We start from the raw sequence: 19879 nt of genomic DNA, 5'->3' as shown, positions 1-19879 counted from the left end.
AAATGTGGAGTTCATACACCTGAGATATTTTGCTCAAGAAGAGCTACTATTCTTACTAGTTTATTAATTGATGGTTCCTGGAACAAACAGCGTACCTCCAGTTGTATATAGGCACCATAATAGGAGTGTCCGGATGTGGGACAGAATGTTCTAAATATGGTAGCTAAAACAAAAAGTCCAGAGGGCAAAAAAAAATACTTATAGAGAAAGCCCCCTTTAAATGGCAGCACTGATTAAAGCTAGGACATTGAAAGATTACAGACTTTAGAAAATTCAAATGTTCTGTTCAAGGGCTATGGTATGTTCAAGGCCAAAAAGACACGTAAAAAGGCTCTAGGACTAAATGCATGAGTCACGGAATTCACGCCCACGCTGATTCTACCGCACACCCTTTATACAACTACCCAAATGAAAACAGTAACACAGGCCTGGACCCATAAAAACCTATATAAATAATCCCGGTGGAGTTTAGGAAAAAAAGCACACTGTCCAGATAGGATGTAGGCAGAACTCAATGAGATGCAAACATAGGCATATACTTTAAAATACGCTAGATAAGGGTGTTTAACGGGTAAGTGTTTTTGTTTTGAATAAAGGATTTATTGCCATAAACACACCGGATTAGAACTAGAAAGGGGTGTGAGAAAACGGAGCAAGCATCAAGTTGTGTAAATCAATGTGGGCGTTAGTAACTCAGCGACCTGTTAACTAATCTCTTTGCCAAATTCCCGGCGCCTGCCCTTTCCCGGGTGTGGAAGGAGGCCCCCTCCAGCCCGGGAGGAGAGGCACGGGTCTCGACCCGGGGTCTTCCCGCCGGCCCTGCCAGGTCCTTGCCACACGCGCGCGCCGCTCGGGGCAGGGCGGGCCGGGGCGGGGACAAGAGAGTACGGAGGGAAGGGCCGAGGGCGGCCAGGGCGGGCGGAGGGAAGCCGAGGAGGAGGGCGGCGGGCGGTTTTATTGTTTCCTTTCGCCCTCCTCCCCCCGCGCCTCGCCCCGGCGTCACTGGAAAGCAGCCCGGGCCGCCCGGCGGCGGGTTATTTATAGCGCGGGCTGCGCGCGCGTCACGGAGCCCGGCCCGACTGACGGGGCCGCTGACGCGCTTGGCCGCGGGGCCGAGGCCGCGGGGCTGCGCGCCGGGCGCCGCGACAATGGGGCTCTGTGTGAGCAGCTGCCGTCGCCGCCGGGGGCCGGGGGCGGGGGGCGGGCATCCGCTCCCCGACCCCCCTTGCTCTCGCCCGCGACCCCCCGAAAGGTAACCGGCCTCTTCTGCCCCTGGGCGGGCCCCGCCAGCTGCTTTTTGCTTTTCTTTAAAAAAAATTTAATCAGTAAGTTTCCCTCGCCCCAACCGCCTCCATCTCCCCCGCTCTCCCTTCTGGCCCCGCAACATGACGAGACAGGGGGCGTTAGCCGGCCGGGGGCGACCGCTTTGTGCGTCCCGGGGAGCGGGAGCCGCCCAAGGCGCGCCCAGCGGGGGACGCGGTGACCGAGGGGCCGGGAGCGCCGGGCAGGTAACGTATCCTGGACCAGGAGCGGGGGGCTTTGTTTGGGTCGGGGGAGGGGAGCTGGGGTGGGCGTGGACGCCGGGCAGCCCTTCTGGGACTCCTGTCTCCCCTCCGCTCCCCGCTCTCCGCCCCGCTGGCCGGCGCGCAGGAAGCCAACCTGGGTGTGTGGCGCGAGAAGCGAAAGAGAAACTTCTGCGTGACTAGCTGAGGCGCCGCCGAGAGGCCGGGACGCTAGAGGCCCCCACCCCCACCCGCCGCCGCCCCTCCCCCTCCCCGCCGCCCCTCCCCCTCGCCCGCCCCCGCCCCCGCCCCCCGCCTCCGCCTCCGCCCCGCGGAAGGAGGGGCTGGCGCGGATTTTAGGGATTTCCTGGGACGCGGAGACCGGCTCTGAACCATCCCCTTTCAGCCGTCGGGAGCTGGGCAAGCTAGCTCCGGAGCCTCTCGCACGTGGCAGGCAGGCAGAGAACTTGCTGTGCCTTCTAGGAAATTGCAATCGATTTGTAATGCAGTTTTCGCTAATTGGGAGTTCAAAATTAAACTTTAATAAAGCATTTGTGTCGTCTCGTCTAATTGTGAAAGCTTCCATCCGTCCTGGTAGATAGACTCTGAGTCTCAAGTTAATGGCGCTAAGCTAGATTTCCCCCCAAGTACAATTCCGTCAGCCGGCGTCGGCGCAGCTGGATTTCCGTTAGGTACAGATGTTGCTAATGGCAGCTTAAGCACGGATGGGCAGATAGCATACGGAATGCAACATGTTGCCATATGGTTCCGTTAGCCTTTCACCTCCAGGGATATCAATCACATATATTCTGGGAGGAACTTAATGACTCTCTGAACGGCAAAATGAATTACCTGGTACAATTTATATCCCTTGACCTGATACGTTATAACAACAGAAAGATAGCATCCCACAGTTTCTGTGGTATGAATTGAACTTCAGAGCTGCATTTTAAATTTTATAACATCTATTTGTAGTGTGAGGGGCTCTGTCAAACCATTCTGGCTGAAAAATCCCTTTCTGTATTGTCCTTCCCCCTCCCCCCCCCCACCTCTGGCTTATAGTTTATAAAGTTTTGCGAAACTGTTGTCTTGGTAATTGCCAATCAGCTGACTAAATGCCAATTGAAGAGAGTATGGAGAAATAGAAAATACGATTTCCAGAGCTAGTTACTTAAGAGCAATCATCAGGAGCACCATACTTTCAGAACTCCCCAAATTAAAGGACGCCCAAGAAAAATCTATTTTGAGAATCGTTTGACTATAATTCCTAAATCCATTTATTAACTCTTTGAAATTGTTTTTTTAATACTTCATTCTTAGGAAAGTAACTTACAAAAATGTACTCAGAAATATGAAATATAAGGACCTTCTTAGCAAAATAGTTTCTCTTCCCTCCCCGGCAACCCACACCATCAACTATTCGGGTACCTGAACTTGAATTCTGTATGTGGTGGTACTAGCAGTTTGTTTTTTTGCCTTCCGAACATGTCATTGACAGCATACTGAAGTCACTGTTAAATCTTAATAGAATGATTCTGTACTATTTCCCAGGTCTTTTAAAAAATATCCTGGTGATTAATAAAATGTTTAATTGACTGGCTCTAATTTCAAATTATAAACATGGTTGTCTTTTGCTGTATCCCTCCTTTTTCCTTCACTAATACAGAGAGGCAACATTGCAAGACAAGAAACTTAAGGGTAAAAAAAGTAAAATACTACAACTTTTTAAAAACTTTTTCCTATTAAGGGCTATATGAAAGCTGTGGGTGTACTATCTTTTAAAAGATTTTGCTTCCAACAATACATAAACCACATTAATTCATGTGAGCTGATAAGCTAGGGTAATACACAATAGACATAGTCTGAAAACATATTTTCAGTCATACAAGTATCATAATTCATTTTTAAATTACAAGATAACATCTTTTTTTCTTTTTGTAATAGGTGATGATTTGTTACCTAGTGCTTGAATTTGGGCAATGATTTTGATAATTATGAAATAATATAAAATCTTTTATGTATGTAAACAGAAAATTTTATAAAGACAAGATATATCTGAGTTATGACAACCGTTACTGGAGACTGTTTTTGGGTAATCTTTTAATGGCTGAAATTGTATTTCTCTGTAGCATCATCATTCAATGAGTTTTAACCTCGATGTGTAGTGAGACTGTTAATCATGACTACATCTCCATGACTTCTGAATAGGTTGTGAGTGTGTCCTTTAATCAGTCACACAGAACTCGCCTTATAAAGCTGTTATTGTCATAAGCAGATACTGCAGGCTTTTGTCAAGCCCGGTGATTATTAACGTTTTCGTTCTTCAAAAGCCAGGCTGAAAGTCCTGCTGTGCTTTATTTCACAATTCAAGTCCAGTAGTACATAAAATCCTAAGCAGCAATATTTGCCTTTTCTCAAGTTAAAATATTACATACATCGTTCATAATTTCAGGCCCATTTGTGCTCAAAAACTATGTGTGTATTTGGTATACATATATAGTAACAAAAACAAGATATGCATCTTGCATCATGACTTATTTGAAGTGAAGATTTGATGGATGTCCATTGTTACTCTAGATGAGGTGGCTGGCTGCCAAGGCAATCCCTCTAGCTTGAAAGTACTGGCATTGTTACTGTCTATCAGGGAATCACTTTCTAATTTTTAAGCTCCCAACTTCACCTCCCTCTTTCAATATGGCCCTTCCATACTGCTAATCTGAGAATTTGTTTGAATGTGAAAACTTTTGAAAATGTGTTTGTATTGGCCAAGATTTTCATCAGTAATTCTGGTTGCCTGCTGGTTTATCTTGAGCTGGCAAGTATATTTTAATTGAAAGTGAAGAAATACGATCAGGACAAGATATATTCCCCATGCTCTGAGTAATTTTAATTGTGATGTAATCCTCGTGCTTTCTTATCTTTCTTACTTATGAATGTATTTTAAATTATTTAAGATAGGACAGATTTACGCCTTTCTCAAGGTAATAAGGGACAAGTTATGGATAGGCATTAGGCCTCTATTAGAACACTTCATTCGAGTGGGTGGGGGTGGGGAGGAGAGCCGTCAGGAAAGAGTATACAGGCCCACTGCACTGGCCCTGTTTGCTTTTCAAATTTAAAACCCATATTGCTGCGTTGGAAACTTGTTTCCCTTTTATAACCTTTCATTAAATTTAAAAATAAAAAACTGTCTGTAAATATTTAACCAGCTAAGCAGGAAACAGTCTTTTATTCTCAACTATATGCAGCTTTGTTTTTATCTGGGTTAGTGTGAGGGCCATGTAAATTCATAAAAATTTGATTTGGTTTTCCTTACTTTGAAGATTGACAGAGGCTTCTTTAGTTAATCTTGTTCTAGTTCATGTTCTGTATTCAGATATTGAAATACAGTATTTTTATACATTTATAAGATTGTGTTTGCATTTATTTATGTTTCTTTTTTTAAAGCATGTAGCCTTGAATGTTTGTTCTACTTTTTTTTTTTTTTTCTTCACATCATTACTCTGGTACTGCTTGATGTAACTTGATTAGCTCCCTCCCCAGTCATGATTGGTAATTAAAATAGGCATTAAAATTAGTCACTTAGCAATTTTGCTGTTCAATTGGCAATTAAATTACTTAATTGCAATTAAAGTCCTAATTTTAATTGGCAAAATGATAGATGTAGATTTAAGATAATATGTATAAATACTTTAATAAGTGTCTATATAAGGATTACTTAATTACTCAACTTCAAGTTTATGCTGTTAACTTTAGAACTTTTAAGTGAGCAATGAAATTTATATTACATCTATTCAAAGAATATGGTAATTAGATTTATTACTTATCACTGTAAGGGTCCTTGCTATAAGTTAGTTTTGTAATGTTAAAATTGTAGGCTTGTTACTTGCAGAGTAATGTTGAAGAAGAGGGCATATATGTCTTTGTCATAATATATCAATAACATGTCTTCAGTTTTTATTAAATTGAAAAGTTTCTATATGCCAGTTAGTCTGAGGAAAAAAATCAAAGGTGGTTACTTTATCATTAAAGGTAAAATTAAAAACTAGCTAGCTGTTATATACAATGAAGACTCTTGCAAAATGTATTTTATCTACTAAAAGAAAATCCTACATAGTACTATGATGGTTAATGATGTTATTAGATACTTTTACAATTTCAAATGCCCTTGGTGATTTCTTAGCATATAGCACCTTATTCTCAGAAACTTTAAAGCATCTTTCAGGACTTTGTACTTTTTAATGACTCCCATGTTTAGTGAAATTAGCAATGAAATCTAAAACCAAAGTAACCCTTCCTTGCTTAATCAAAAAGAAGTCTTACATAAGAAAATATTGATGATTGCTAGGTGTGGAAGGAGGGGAGAATGGAGAATTATTGTTAAATGGTTACAGAGTTAGAGTTTTATAAGATTAAGAGTTATGGGGGTGAGTAGTGGTAACAGGTGCACAACAGGATGACTGTATTTAACACGACTGAACTGTACATTTGAAATTGTAAGATGGTAATTTTTATGTGTGTTTTACCACAGTAACAAAAAAAAGTATTAAGTGGTTAATTTAAAAGTATTTAGGAGATAGTTACTGAGAGTCAAGAATTAGAGAAAAGATGAAGGATTTTTATTATGCAAAATACTTTTTGAGTGGCATGAGGTTTTACCATATGTTCAGTTTTATAATTTTAATTTACAAGTAGATGCTTCTAGAAAAAATGAGTGCTGTTTTCTTCTGCACATCTTTACACATTTCTAGAACTGAGTTCTGTATCAAAGTAAGAAACAATTTTTTAAATCTTTAGATTAAGTGATTTGGGGTGAAAAATGGGCTGGGTAAAACTGAGTAAAAGCCACAACTACCCAAAACGTAAATTACCAGCTAAGCATTTTACTTATTCTCTAGGCATCTCATAGAAAAGGAAAAAATGATTGATTAATATCTTTTTAATGCAAGTGAAACGGCAAAGTAAATAACCAGAAACCTTCCATATTAAAAAATGATTTTGTATTTTCAGAAACAGATTTTTTTTCAAAGTGAAAATTTCTTTTTATCAATAATATAAAACTGAATGACAACCAATGACATGAAATATGTCCAAATATAACCTAAAATAATTTAATTTTTATGCTTAAGATAGATTCCATTAGCTAATGTTATGAAATATCTTCAAGTTACCTTGATTCTTACAGCATAACATTTGTGTCTGTTTATTGTATTTTAACTGAGAGCTAAGGGCTTCTCTGAGTACATTTTTGGAGAATAGTGAAATAAATCCCTAAAGATCCCTTTCCCACGCATTATGATAGAAAATCCTTATGGAATTAAGGATTCCATGGAATTAAGAATTAAATCCATGTTTGCTTTCTAAATCATACCAAAAATCTCAATTTTATTAAGTATAATCTGCTTAGCTTTGCATAAAATAAAATACTTAGATTTAGATTTGAGTATGTATTATTTACATTGTTTTTTATGAAAATATATATATATACCAATATGTTCTGCTTAATACTGGCTAATATCATAAAAGATAATATTTTCCTATGTGCTTTCTCCAAGGTTATCTAATAATGTATATTGACAGAAACAATAATTTTGTAATTTTAGTTGGTTTCAAGAAAAGCAGCTACTTACAAGTAGAATCAGTTTTTATTCCCATTTATTTTAAATTGTTAAAAATACTGACCTTCATTTGGGGTAACTTTATGTATTTATACATGGCAATAATTTAAAGTTATATCAGATTCTGGGCCCTGAAAGAAACATTATTGTCATTTTAATTGAGTTATAAAGTAGTTTATATTCAAGAATCTATTTATGTTCAAGAATCTTGCAGGATTGCAGTCATATAAATGCAGAATCTCAGTTTCTTTTAGCCTAGAGCATCATTTGAACATTTTCTAAAAGGTTGTTCAATTCTACAGTTTGATTCCATTATATGTGTAATTAAACCTCTATGCACAAAAGCATTCTCTTATGTACTAGCAAATACACCCACAGGAATCCTCTTCTAAACTATAATTTATTTAAACATGTAATCATAGGATTTTAAAACATGCTTTCATTTTTCCAAACTATATGCCAATTTGAACTGCTTGGTGATAAAATGAAAGATTTTATTACCATTTTGATTTTTTTTTTCCTCTCTGTGACCTAACAGTGAGTTAAATATGGGTGGGCGGAAATAAAGAAAATCTATTGTGAACCTAATTCCAGTGTTAAACTGTTTCCCTTTTTGAGAAAAATAGAAGAGAATCAAAGATTTGTAGTTATTTATGAATTCCAGCAGAACATGAATGTCTGGGCCTGCTGCAAGATCTCCTGGAGCTTGACCCAAGTAGTAAATAGCTAGGGGTGTGTGTGTTTGTGTGTGTGTGTGTTCACGCGCGCTCGTGCGTGTATTGGTATGATGGTGTGTGCTTGTGTGTGTATTTGTGTGATGGTGTGTGTGTTTATGCGTGTATTTTTGTGATGGATCATCCTGAATGTTGTGGAGTCAGGCCCCCTACTGACAGCATCAGTCAATTACAGACATTGGCCCTTCTACTGAGACCTATTCCTTGAATGAGAATCTGTTGGGGACACAAGAGTCTGGTGTTTTGAGCATGGTGGTTCTTTTTTACACTTTCTAATGTCTACCGTATCCTTTCCACCCGGAGCACATCTGAGCCCTACCAAAAAGGCCAACCCAAAAAACAGCTTACCCAATAATTGGTTTAAGAGAGTCTATCGGTCTTGATTCTGATGTGTCTTAATAAGACACACTTCCCAGCAGCTATTGTAGAATAGGGATTTGAGGAGGAGAGAACTCATATGGATTGTAGAAAAGAAGGCCCAAAAGCCACTTCTTTCCTCTCGCATGTTGATGTTATATCTGATTCATTCCCAGTTACTAATAATTGTTAACAATAAGCTGTTGTGAAAACTGCTATTTGATCTTGGGTGCATAAAAGACTTGAGCGAAGGCTCAGTTACCAAGAAGCCAGACTCGACAGGTTGCTGTGACAGAATAATGCTTCATATTACAGTGTTTGTCTTCTTGGAGTTCACTTTAAGAACTCCAGCACACCTTTTCCATTCACTGGGAGAGAATTTTAAAACTGTCCGCAGACTCACCCCGGGCTAAAGCCAATTGTTTTTAAAAATGGTTTAAGGGAGGAGGAGCGTATGGAGGGAATGCACCTCCTTAAGATCTGCATATTTGTGTTTGGAGAGTGGTGGTTACAACCTTAAAGTTCTCCTGGCCCCCGCCTTCCTAGAAATATATTAAAAAATAATAACTGCCACCCCAGCATGGCTGCGCTTGAGTTTCCGACTGCCTGAAAATAGCTGCTGGGAGCCTGGCCCACCGCTGGGATCAAGGAAAGCACCCTCAGGCCGCGCCCTGCTCCCTGGCGGAAGGGGAAGGGAACCCGGGAGGGCGCCACAGAGCTAGCGCTGCTGCTATTTTGGGCCCAGCTGGGCGGGTGCGTCAATGCCTGCGCCCCTGCGTCACCGCCACCCCCACCCCTTTCCTTCTCCCCGGCTCTCCAAACTCTCACTTTTTCCCTTTCGTTCGCGGGGAATCGCTTCTGCCCACAGGGCGCTGACGCTACCCAGCTCATGCTAATAAGCTATTCTTTTCCCCTCCTCTCATCCCCCTACTTGCACACCCTCACCCGCCACCACAGCACGCCCCCTCCAACAGACACACACACACACACGCACACTCGCACACACTTCCTGGTTTTATTTTTTTCTCTTGCCCGCTAGGGCACAGCCGAGCTGCTGCGGCGGCAGCTGCGGCAGTCGCAACATCTGGGGGAAACTTAAGGTGGTCACGTAGGTTTTCCCGAGGCTGCAGCGCTGAAGAGCCTGCGGCTTCTCGGGGCACTTGGTGGCAATGCCTCTCCGGCCGCCGAGGAGCAGGAGGCGGCGGGAGTGGGCAAGGGCGGGGGCTGGGGGTGAAGATTAGGACTGAGTGGCTCCGGGACTTGGAGGGCTCCCAGGCGCTCTCGGCCAGCCAGTACTGGGAACCTCAGGATGAGGGGTGTAAAGGGGTCCCGCAGCCTGGACGTCAGCCACACCAAGAGGGAGGGGCGGCTGCAAATCTTCGCGGGCGGAGGAAAGGGACGCCTCCGAACCCTCCCTCCCCGGGTGACTCCCTCCCGCTCCACTGGAGAAGTCCCAAAGCCCGGCCAGCTCGGGTCCAGGAACCAGGAAGCGGGCTGACTCCCGGGAGAAACTGTTTCTTTGCTGGAGAGCGCCTTGTGCCCTCAGTCTGGAGGGTGGATTGCCTTGCGAATTGGAGTCGGCCGAAGCTAGGGCGACCGCGGGGGTGCGGCGAGCTCCGGCCTGCCGGCCCTCTCCTGAGGGCTGAACCCACCACACACAGTGCGCTTCGGAGAGATCCAGCCAGCTCCGTCCTCTGTGTCCCCGGGTTTAGTCTTGCCCCCTTGGCCCTCAGATTGTGGCTTCCAGAGCCCTGGTGCTTCAGAGGAGGCTCGATTTATTTCCCTAAAACTCGTGAAAAGGCACGAGTTGATGGGTACCCAGGAGTGTCGAAGTTTGAGAGTTGGTAAAAGGTGAGACTAAAGCACCTTTCTGCAGAACACACCTGTTGCCCGTTGCTCGGCTGCGTTGTCTGCGAAAGGAAAGAGGGCGATGCCTCACTCTGACTTTTGGGGTCCCTGAAGGGCTGGGTCACGGCTACCCTCTCCTTTTCCCTCCCCTCCCCACGCATCACCTCCTCCCTTGCACGTGAGCCCTGCGAGGAAAGAAGGGAACACAGAAAATAAGACCTCTTTACTCTCTTCCACTTTGGAGAGTGTGTGTGTTGGGGCGCGGGGGTTGGATATGCCAGAGAAGGCCAGGGACAGGAAAAGAGAGAAAAGGGGGATGCACTGAACTAGGGAAATCCCACCCCAATTGTAGGAGTCCTCTGAGAGTCTCGTGTCATGGGACATCTGCACTCGCTTCCGCTAACGGGGGTGGCAGTCGTGGGTGGATGAGGTTAGGGCGCTGCCAGGCACGCCCCATCTCGTGCGATTCCAGGTGCTGGTACCTGGCCCACGCTTGGGTTCCCTTCCGCCGGGCTTTTGTTGCACCTTCCCCCACGTGTGAGCTGCCGGGCGGCAGCGGTGGCCCGGGGGTTTGGTGGGGGGAAGGTGAGGTGAGATGTCGAGGCGCTGCGGGTTGCGCGGACCTGAGTGGAGAGGTCACACCTCTTTCGGAAAAAGAAAAAAAACCTAGCTGGCTACCAAGGTGAACCCTGAACAGTTCCCACCTTAAAATCGGCCCTGCTCGTGACGTCAGGTCGGAAATATACCAAAGCGAGCGCTGGCCAGGAGTCTGGGGAGAGCGGCCGCGCGGCGATTGGGCGGCGGGCCGCTGACGCGCGCTGACGCGCGGAGACTTTAGGTGAATGTTGGCAGCGGCAGCGCGAGCCACATAAACAAAGGCACATTGGCGGCCAGGGCCAGTCCGCCCGGTGGCTCGCGCTAGGCTCCGCGGTCCCGCTCGCCTGCCCAGCCGGCCGCCTTCCCCTGCTCCCTCCCCGCTCTCGGTGCCGCGATTCCCTTCGCCCCTCTCGCCCACCCCTCCCCGACCCTGCCACCCAGACTCCCGGAGGGAACTACACTTCGGCCGAGTTGAATGAATGAAGAGAGACGCAGAGAACTCCTAAGTGAGTAGGTGCGGCTGGCACAGCTCGCATTCTTTTCTCCTGCTTTCTTCTTTTGCACGTCTCTTCTTTCCGTTTGTCTGGTGCAGGTTCTCTGGAAGTGGGCGCCGGAGGCGCGGAGCGCGAGTCGGGCCGGAGGATGGGGAGTAGGTGTGTGCGGCTCCAGAGGGCATTTGTCGGAACTCCTGCTTTGCTACCCCGCAGAGGCTTCCTGGCTTCTCATTGGTGGACGTGGAAGGGAGCTTGCACAGTTTGGGGAGCTGCGGACTTGCCCGCGGAAATGTGCGCAAAGTTTGCTCTTAGTGCGGAATTGATTTAGGTCTTTGGACACGTAGACTCCAAGTCCTGTGTTTAAGAGGGGCCTGGACGCGGCCCAGAAAGTGACAGGGAGAGAGAAGGTTCTTCAGTTTATGTGTTGCTTGGGAACTGTGTCACTGCGGCTGAACAGCGTGCCCGTGTTTCCTGGGTATTGTTGAGTGAGGAGAGGTGGTTGGTAGAGTGACCTGTTACTAAGTTGCTCGATAATTTCTGGTTTTCACGTGTGCCGCGCTTGTTTGTGAGTTTGACAGAGAGGCAGAATATTTAGAGTAGTTATGAAGCTGCGGAGTTACCAGAGGGTTAATAGCCAGCTCAGGCATATCTGTCAAGGGCTGGGGGTGGGGGGTGGTCAAGAGTCCCTTTCTTTCTACTTTTTCTGGTTACCCTCCCTCCTCCATGAAGCAGGACTATGACGGGGGTGGGGGGTGGGGGAGGAAAAGAGACTTGGATGTTTGGCTTTCTGTTTCATTAGTAATAAAATTGTCTATGCTCTAGAATGCCTTCCAAGTGGGAACATCTGAAAATTACTAGAACAGAAGAATGCCTTGTTCCAGCAAGTAGGCAGATTGTGCAAGGCTGGATAGGGAAGGTGCTCAGCTTGCTATGCTGAGAGGTGCTTCTACCACTGGTGCCAATATTGGATAAGCAGTATTTCCCTCTCTCTGCAACTCACCTAAGATGCTCTTGACAAAATACGGTCCCCCCTTTTTCTGCCTCTTGGCCATTAAAGATGAAAGACATTTCCTGGAAAAGTGAATGCCAATTCACCTGTATCCCCAAACTCACTGCTCAGTCAGAAGCTCTTAGGAAATCCAGATACTTCCATTCAGATTGCCTTCAGGGCTCCCCAGGCCTTACTAACATTTTGTACCTTCCTAGGGGTGGAGGGAGAGATTGTTTTTACATTTTATATTCTTGACTTCTACTTTCCTTACCCTCTACTAGATGAAAAGCCAATTTCACCACAGGGGGGAAAAATCAGGAGAAGGTTCCAATACTGTATTTTATTAAATCCTAGTTTCTTCTTATTTAGTTCTGAATTGAACTAAAAGGGAAATGACACTCCCTCCCACTGCCCCACACATACCCAGCAAAGGGACTAATTTATTTCATCATAAGTATTAACTATGTACATGGAATAACTTTCCTCCTTTAGAATCCTCTCTCTGCCAAGACTAACAGTCCATGGGTGAAATTTTCTGTTTCCAGCCATCTCTTTTACACATTCATTTTAACTGCTAAGTTTGATAAAAGCTACACACTAATTTCTAATTAAACAGTCAAGAAGGGCACAGAAGGGCCTGCCTAGTGATACAGATGTCCAGCCAAGTCAGTCCAGAAATTCACCTTAAGGCTTCCTGTGTCTTCATTTCAGGGAGGAGATCTGACAGGCTGGGCTCTCCACTGCTCTTCTAAAAATCTTGGAAACTTTGTCCTTCATTGAATTACGACACTGTCCACCTTTAATTTTCTCCAAAACGCCTGTAACTCGGCTGAAGGTTAGTGCCACTTCATTTTTCCCCCTCCCCTGAGTTCCTTGAACGTCAAGAAACAGGGCAATGCGAGCGATCTTTCCCCGCAAACCCTGTAACTTAAGTTTTTCCCCAACCCATCGCCTTCGGGAACAAGTTTCTCATTGTGCAATTCAACTTCATTTCTGGATTGAGCTTGCTGAACCCGAGCTTCAGAGGAAAGGCTCATGGGAACGGGAATGCTCTTGAAAGGGGTGAAGGGGGAGGCGTTGGAAATATCCGGGAATGGAGACCCTAATAACTTTCCAGTTCAGGGTCTTTGTTGGGTCAGCCTTTCCTTGCCCTGCACTGTTCCGATCTGCAGTAATCGCGCTCTCCGCCGTTCGTCTCGCGCCCCTTCTTGCTCTCTGACCGCTGCGGGCTGCCGGTGTAGCTCCAGGTGTACCCGAGCCCGGGAGAAAGTGTTCACTTGACCAGGCTGAGTGTATATTACCCTGTTTCATTTCCAGCCATGCCTTGTGTTCAGGCGCAGTATGGGTCCTCGCCTCAAGGAGCCAGCCCCGCTTCTCAGAGCTACAGTTACCACTCTTCGGGAGAATACAGCTCCGATTTCTTAACTCCAGAGTTTGTCAAGTTTAGCATGGACCTCACCAACACTGAAATCACTGCCACCACTTCTCTCCCCAGCTTCAGTACCTTTATGGACAACTACAGCACAGGCTACGACGTCAAGCCACCTTGCTTGTACCAAATGCCCCTGTCCGGACAGCAGTCCTCCATTAAGGTAGAAGACATTCAGATGCACAACTACCAGCAACACAGCCACCTGCCCCCCCAGTCCGAGGAGATGATGCCGCACTCCGGGTCCGTTTACTACAAGCCCTCCTCGCCCCCGACGCCCACCACCCCGGGCTTCCAGGTGCAGCACAGCCCCATGTGGGACGACCCAGGCTCCCTCCACAACTTCCACCAGAACTACGTGGCCACCACCCACATGATCGAACAGAGGAAAACGCCGGTCTCCCGTCTCTCCCTCTTCTCCTTTAAGCAGTCGCCCCCCGGCACCCCCGTGTCTAGCTGCCAGATGCGCTTCGATGGGCCCCTGCACGTCCCCATGAACCCGGAGCCAGCGGGCAGCCACCACGTGGTGGACGGGCAGACCTTCGCCGTGCCCAACCCCATCCGAAAGCCCGCGTCCATGGGCTTTCCTGGCCTGCAGATCGGCCACGCGTCGCAGCTGCTCGATACGCAGGTGCCCTCCCCGCCGTCGCGGGGCTCCCCCTCCAACGAAGGGCTGTGCGCTGTGTGCGGCGACAACGCGGCCTGCCAGCACTACGGCGTGCGCACCTGTGAGGGCTGCAAAGGGTTCTTTAAGGTGAGCCAGGTCAGGGGCAGAGGAAGCAGGTAGGGGCCCTCTCCTGCCCAGAGCCTCAGAGTGCTTGCTCCGCTGGGGCACAGGCTTCGGGCCCTAACTGGTCCCCGGCGACTCCCCGGGTCCCTGGAAGCTGCCTTGCCGCTGCCCCTGGGCTCTGGCAGGGGCTTCTGGGTGCCTAAGAAAGGCAAGTAGGAAGGCGGGGAGACCCGGGGTCGCATCTCCTCTCGAGGCCGACCCTGGCCGCCCCCCGCCTGAAGTTGCTGGAGCTGAGTTGGAAGAGGGTCATTTGCATGTGCTAGGAGCTGTCTTCTTGGTTCAGATTGAAATTGGTTAGGACAGAGAACCGTGTCTGAGCTAACCAAGTGGAACAGAATTCCCTGTGGTCAAATTAAGTGATCTCTTTATTTCGCCATCCTGATTGAATAATCTTATCATTTTAAATAGAGAAGGTCTCTAAGGAATGTAAATAATATGAATGCCCACGAATTTGTATTTACTGAGCGTCTCCTTCTCCTTCTCTTGGCATATAAAACACAGCAAGGAGCGGAAGGTTAGCTCAAATGTTAACGCTATCAATTTTCTTCTGTTAAATGCCCTGGGGGAGGGGAAAGAAAAGAGAGAGAAAGGAAAAAGGAAAAAATAAAGCAGCTGTGTATGTGTTTGTTTATGGGGAGGGAGTGTAGACCCTGTCCTCTCAGAAATTGTCCCTGGATTCCCTGAATTGTTGGATTTTCAAGAGGAAAAAAAATGTTTTTCCCGGCCTATATTGTCTCCTTTTGCAGCGCACGGTGCAAAAAAACGCGAAATACGTGTGTTTAGCAAATAAAAACTGCCCAGTGGACAAGCGGCGCAGGAATCGCTGTCAGTACTGCCGGTTTCAGAAGTGCCTGGCTGTTGGGATGGTCAAAGAAGGTAGGTGGGGGCAGACAGCCCACTCCCCAGTCTTCGCCTTTGGGAAACTGCTGCCCCTATCCTAACCCCGCTTTCTACTTCCCAGAGCCGGCGTGGGGAGTGGAGGGTGGCTCCGGCTTTCTCCCACCTGCCTCTGGCCTCTATGACCAGGCAGCTGCATGCCAGCCCATTCTGCCCAAGAGAAAGCCACCAGGCCCTCTTCGCCTTTAACTATACGACCCATTTGGAAGAAGACATAAAACAACCCCGCATTTTTTATGCTTCTCATCAGTAAAGGCTTTACAAGCAATGGGGCCCTGCGCTGCCCAATGCTGGGGCGCCCCCGGCGGCTGTGGCCTTCCCTGGGGAGGGGTCCAGGCGGCAGCTGGGTCCCGTTTGGGGGAGCCGCGCTCACCCGGCTGTTCCTTTGCAGTGGTTCGCACGGACAGTTTAAAAGGCCGGAGAGGTCGTTTACCTTCCAAACCGAAGAGCCCACAGGAGCCCTCTCCCCCTTCGCCCCCGGTGAGTCTGATCAGCGCCCTCGTCAGGGCTCATGTCGACTCCAACCCGGCTATGACCAGCCTGGACTATTCCAGGGTAAGAAGCTGGAGGGGGTTTCATTTGGACAAAGCGACAGATGGGCAGGACCCCTTCCCCACACCTGTCAGTAACCCCTCAGGCCCAAGGGACAGAGGAGGCACGCAAGGTTCCGGCTTCACTGCTCTGCGCAGGGCCACAGAAGACAGATGGTGTTGCTGGGGGTGTGGACACGAGGGCAGGGCAGGGGAAGGGACAGAAGATGAGCCACAGGGGCAGACCTCTTCAAGGCCCCTTCCTGGTACCTGGGTGCACCCACAGACTCAACACACCCACGCCGCTGATGCCCAAACCAGAGGCCATGCAAAAGCCCCCACTTGGGTTCTAGCCCCAGTCCTCCAAGGAGAAGCTTGAAGCCCCACCTTCTCTGGTGCTGTCAGGGAGAGGGACACTTGCTTGCGGTTGGGTAAGGGGAAGCGAGGGGTTGCCAGCAGTGGCACTGGGTGGGGGAATCAGTGGTCAGATTCCTCTTTTACCCCAGCTATGAGGAATGTGTGGACTTTAATGGGAGGAAGTATGTCGGGCAACCTAGCCGGCACTGCAATTTTATGAAGATTTGCAAAGAGTGACTCTGCTCAAGACCCACTCCGGGACTGGCATGAATACTAACGTGTCAATTGTTTTGTGGAGATAAGAGTGAACATTTCCCAGGGCTGGTTGGCACTGTATTTAGTCTGTATGAAAATGGTAATTTACATATTTAAAGCAGCGACCTCATAGCACCATCCCTAATTGAATTAATTGCCCCAGAACATCTAATTTCCTTACTGGTCAGAGAGAGGTTTAATTGTTATAAAAACCTGGCTCCCCTACTAGAAATGAGGTTAGCAATTTCACGGGTTATATATTTTAGAGAACCTCATTAAGTGCTTTTTAAAATGAAATTCCAGTTCCAGGCGAACCCTGACTATCAGATGAGTGGAGATGACACCCAGCATATCCAGCAATTCTATGATCTCCTGACTGGCTCCATGGAGATCATCAGGGGCTGGGCGGAGAAGATCCCGGGCTTCGCTGACCTGCCCAAAGCCGACCAGGACCTGCTTTTCGAATCGGCTTTCTTAGAACTATTTGTGCTGCGATTAGCCTACAGGTAATGGAAGGCTGGGAATGAAGGAAGAGAGAATCAAGGAAAAGAAAGAGGAAAAGGGGGAAAAGGGTGGAGGGAGAATGAGAGGAGAACAGATGTGAAATAAAAGAGAAGATAGGAAGGAAAGAGGAATAGATAAAAGGAAGAGAAGGGAAGCAGTGAGCACAGAAGCCTTGTATGAATAGAATGGAGGTGGGATAGGGGGCGTTCTTGATTGTTATGAAATTAAGCCCTTTCAAGGTCCACTGGTCTACGTTTTATTAACTCTTGGGTAATTAGGTGCCTCTTAAATCCCTCATTTATTGCTCTTCAAGTAATTAGTTGTTTAGCCTTTTTTTTTTTTCTCTCTCTCTCTCTCTTTTTCTCCCCCCTCTCTCTTTGGTATTAATTGCAGGTCCAACCCAGTGGAGGGTAAACTCATCTTTTGCAATGGGGTGGTCTTGCACAGGTTGCAATGTGTTCGTGGCTTTGGGGAATGGATTGATTCCATTGTTGAATTCTCCTCCAACTTGCAGAATATGAACATCGACATTTCTGCCTTCTCCTGCATTGCTGCCCTGGCTATGGTCACAGGTCAGTACCACAGGCACAGGGCATTTCTCCTCCTGAACTTTCCTTTCCCGCCAATCCTCCCTGGTCCTGTCAGCTAGCTAACTGCTTAGTGCATTCCTCTTTTGTTTCTGATTGTGTTTTCTGCAGAGAGACACGGTCTCAAGGAACCCAAGAGAGTGGAGGAGCTGCAAAACAAGATTGTAAATTGTCTCAAAGACCATGTGACTTTCAATAATGGGGGCTTGAACCGCCCCAACTATTTGTCCAAACTGTTGGGGAAGCTCCCAGAACTCCGTACACTTTGCACACAGGGGCTACAGCGCATTTTCTACCTGAAACTGGAAGATTTGGTACCACCACCAGCAATAATTGACAAACTTTTCCTGGACACTTTACCTTTCTAAGACCTCCTTCCATGCACTTCAGAGAAACTGGAAAGAAACCTAAAACTGTCCAGAGGGGGCAAGTGACAAGGGCAGAGAGATCCCCCTGAGCTGTCTCAGCTCTAATCAGCCCCCTCCCCTTCTATACACCCTGACCCTTGATCCCTAAAAAAAAAAAAAAAAGAAACAAACAAACAAAAAAAAACTGTTGCTATTTCCTAACCTGCAGGCAGAACCTGAAAGGGCATTTTGGCTCCGGGGCATCTTGGATTTAGAACACGGACTACACACAGTACTGTGGTATAAACTTTTTATTATCAGTTTAAAAATCATTTTATTGTTCAGAAGGAAGATTGCTAATGTATGACAAAACATTTGGCCACATTTGGTTGTTGCAGTTAAAATAAATGTCATACACATACACACACACACATTGTAAGGGGACCCACAAGTATTGCCCTTTAAAAGATTTCAAAGTTTTCTGCTGTAAAGAAAGCTGTAATATATAGTAAAACTAAATGTTACGTGGGTGGCATGAGTTGAAGAAGGCAAAGGCTTGTAAATTTATCCAATGCAGTTTGGCTTTTTAAATTATTTTGTGCCTATTTATGAATAAATATTACAAATTCTAAAAGATAAGTGTGTTTGCAAAAAAAAAAAAGAAATAACTACACAAAAAAGGGACAAGCATGTTGATTCTAGGTTGAAAATGTTATAGGCACTTGCTACTTCAGTAATGTCTATATTATATAAATAGTATTTCAGACACTATGTAGTCTGTTAGATTTTATAAAGATTGGTAGTTATCTGAGCTTAAACATTTTCTCAATTGTAAAATAGGTGGGCACAAGTATTACACATCAGAAAATCCTGACAAAAGGGACACATAGTGTTTGTAACACCGTCCAACATTCCTTGTTTGTAAGTGTTGTATGTACCGTTGATGTTGATAAAAGAAAGTTTATATCTGGATTATTTTGTTGTCTAAAGCTAAACAAAACTTGCATGCAGCAGCTTTTGACCGTTTCCAGAGTGCTTATAATATACATAACTCCCTGGAAATTACTGAGCACTTTGAATTTTTTTTTAACGTCTAAGATTGTCAGTTAATATATTATTTTATGTTTGAGTAAGAATTTTAATATTGCCATATTCTGTAGTATTTTTCTTTGTATATTTCCAGTATGGCACATGATATGAATCACTGCCTTTTTTTCTATGGTGTATGACAGTTAGAGATGCTGATTTTTTTTCCTGATAAATTCTTTCTTTGAGAAAGACAATTTTAATGTTTACAACAATAAACTATGTAAATGAACAGAATTTTGTCTTCTTTCTGGGTTAGGTAAAAATGATTACTAAAAAGCAATATACAATAGAAAGAGTTGGAGATTGATTTGGGATAGGTCATTTATTCAACATTTGAGTTTCAAACTGACAGCCTAGACCTATTCTGGCAAAAGGAACTGGAAAATTGAACTAATTATCCAGAGAAAATTCAGAACAACATTTTTCTTTAACCAGAACTTTCCAGTGTGGCAGCATGCATTTATCAGAATCAGGTGAGAATATCTCAACTCTTCTATTAACTTTGCTCTGAAAACTAAGTGCCGCTTTCATAGAAGTTCAGAAGACCCAATAGCATTTGAACTTTTCCAGTTTTAAGTCCTGTTGGGTTTTTTGTTTTGCATAATGTTTAGAAAGTATCTTTTTAAGACTCAGCCTACATGGATTTGAAGTGTATTGTATATAATCTCTGTTTTTTTCCAATTCCTTGTAAAGGATCTTGGAGGAAGAGTCAACCTTTTTGGTCCCCTTGGGCCAGTGGTCTTTGGCATAGAACAGAACTCAGTAAAGACATTTCTTACAACTCTTTTCCTCCTTCAGTGCATAGTGATGAGGTTCAATTTGCTGTCTTAGAATAATATACCTGTCTTAAAAGTTTCTCAGATAAAGAATAAAATATCTATTTGTCAGGTTATGGTTTTTTTTTTTTTTTAGGTACAAACTATGCCACAGTATCTAGGCTTCCACTCAGCACT

At 45.7% G+C, this 19879-nt stretch overlaps 2 protein-coding genes across 6 annotated transcripts; both read left to right on the top strand.

Moving 5' to 3' along the window:
* The first annotated feature begins 347 nt into the window (after window positions 1-347).
* LOC148778572 (uncharacterized) lies at window positions 348-2053 on the top strand. The gene is made up of 3 exons (XM_088841484.1): window positions 348-417; window positions 759-1252; window positions 1377-2053. The coding sequence occupies exons 1-3, from the start codon at window positions 348-350 to the stop codon at window positions 1704-1706; spliced, it is 894 nt and encodes a 297-aa protein (XP_088697610.1). The 3' UTR covers window positions 1707-2053.
* Window positions 2054-2183: 130 nt separating this feature from the next.
* Window positions 2184-19160, top strand: NR4A2 (nuclear receptor subfamily 4 group A member 2). 5 transcript variants are annotated; one of them, XM_055397968.2, is made up of 8 exons: window positions 2184-11162; window positions 12853-12976; window positions 13637-14324; window positions 15107-15236; window positions 15649-15812; window positions 16703-16905; window positions 17297-17475; window positions 17602-19160. In XM_055397968.2, exons 3-8 carry the CDS (start codon window positions 13650-13652, stop codon window positions 17856-17858), a joined length of 1608 nt encoding a protein of 535 aa, XP_055253943.1. In that variant the 5' UTR covers window positions 2184-11162; window positions 12853-12976; window positions 13637-13649; the 3' UTR covers window positions 17859-19160. The 5 variants fall into 5 exon arrangements, with proteins under 5 accessions (XP_055253943.1, XP_055253939.1, XP_055253941.1 ...); XM_055397964.2 differs by having other exon boundaries at window positions 13459-14324; XM_055397966.2 differs by having other exon boundaries at window positions 2184-11170; window positions 13459-14324.
* Window positions 19161-19879: the final 719 nt, after the last annotated feature.

The sequence above is a fragment of the Moschus berezovskii genome, chromosome 2 (assembly GCF_049115385.1).
Source record: "Moschus berezovskii isolate FMDL1 chromosome 2, NW_MosBer_1.0, whole genome shotgun sequence".
NCBI classification, from domain to species: domain Eukaryota; kingdom Metazoa; phylum Chordata; class Mammalia; order Artiodactyla; family Moschidae; genus Moschus; species Moschus berezovskii.
The sequence above is the reverse complement of the archived record's forward strand: the minus strand, read 5'-3'. Positions and strand labels throughout refer to the sequence as shown.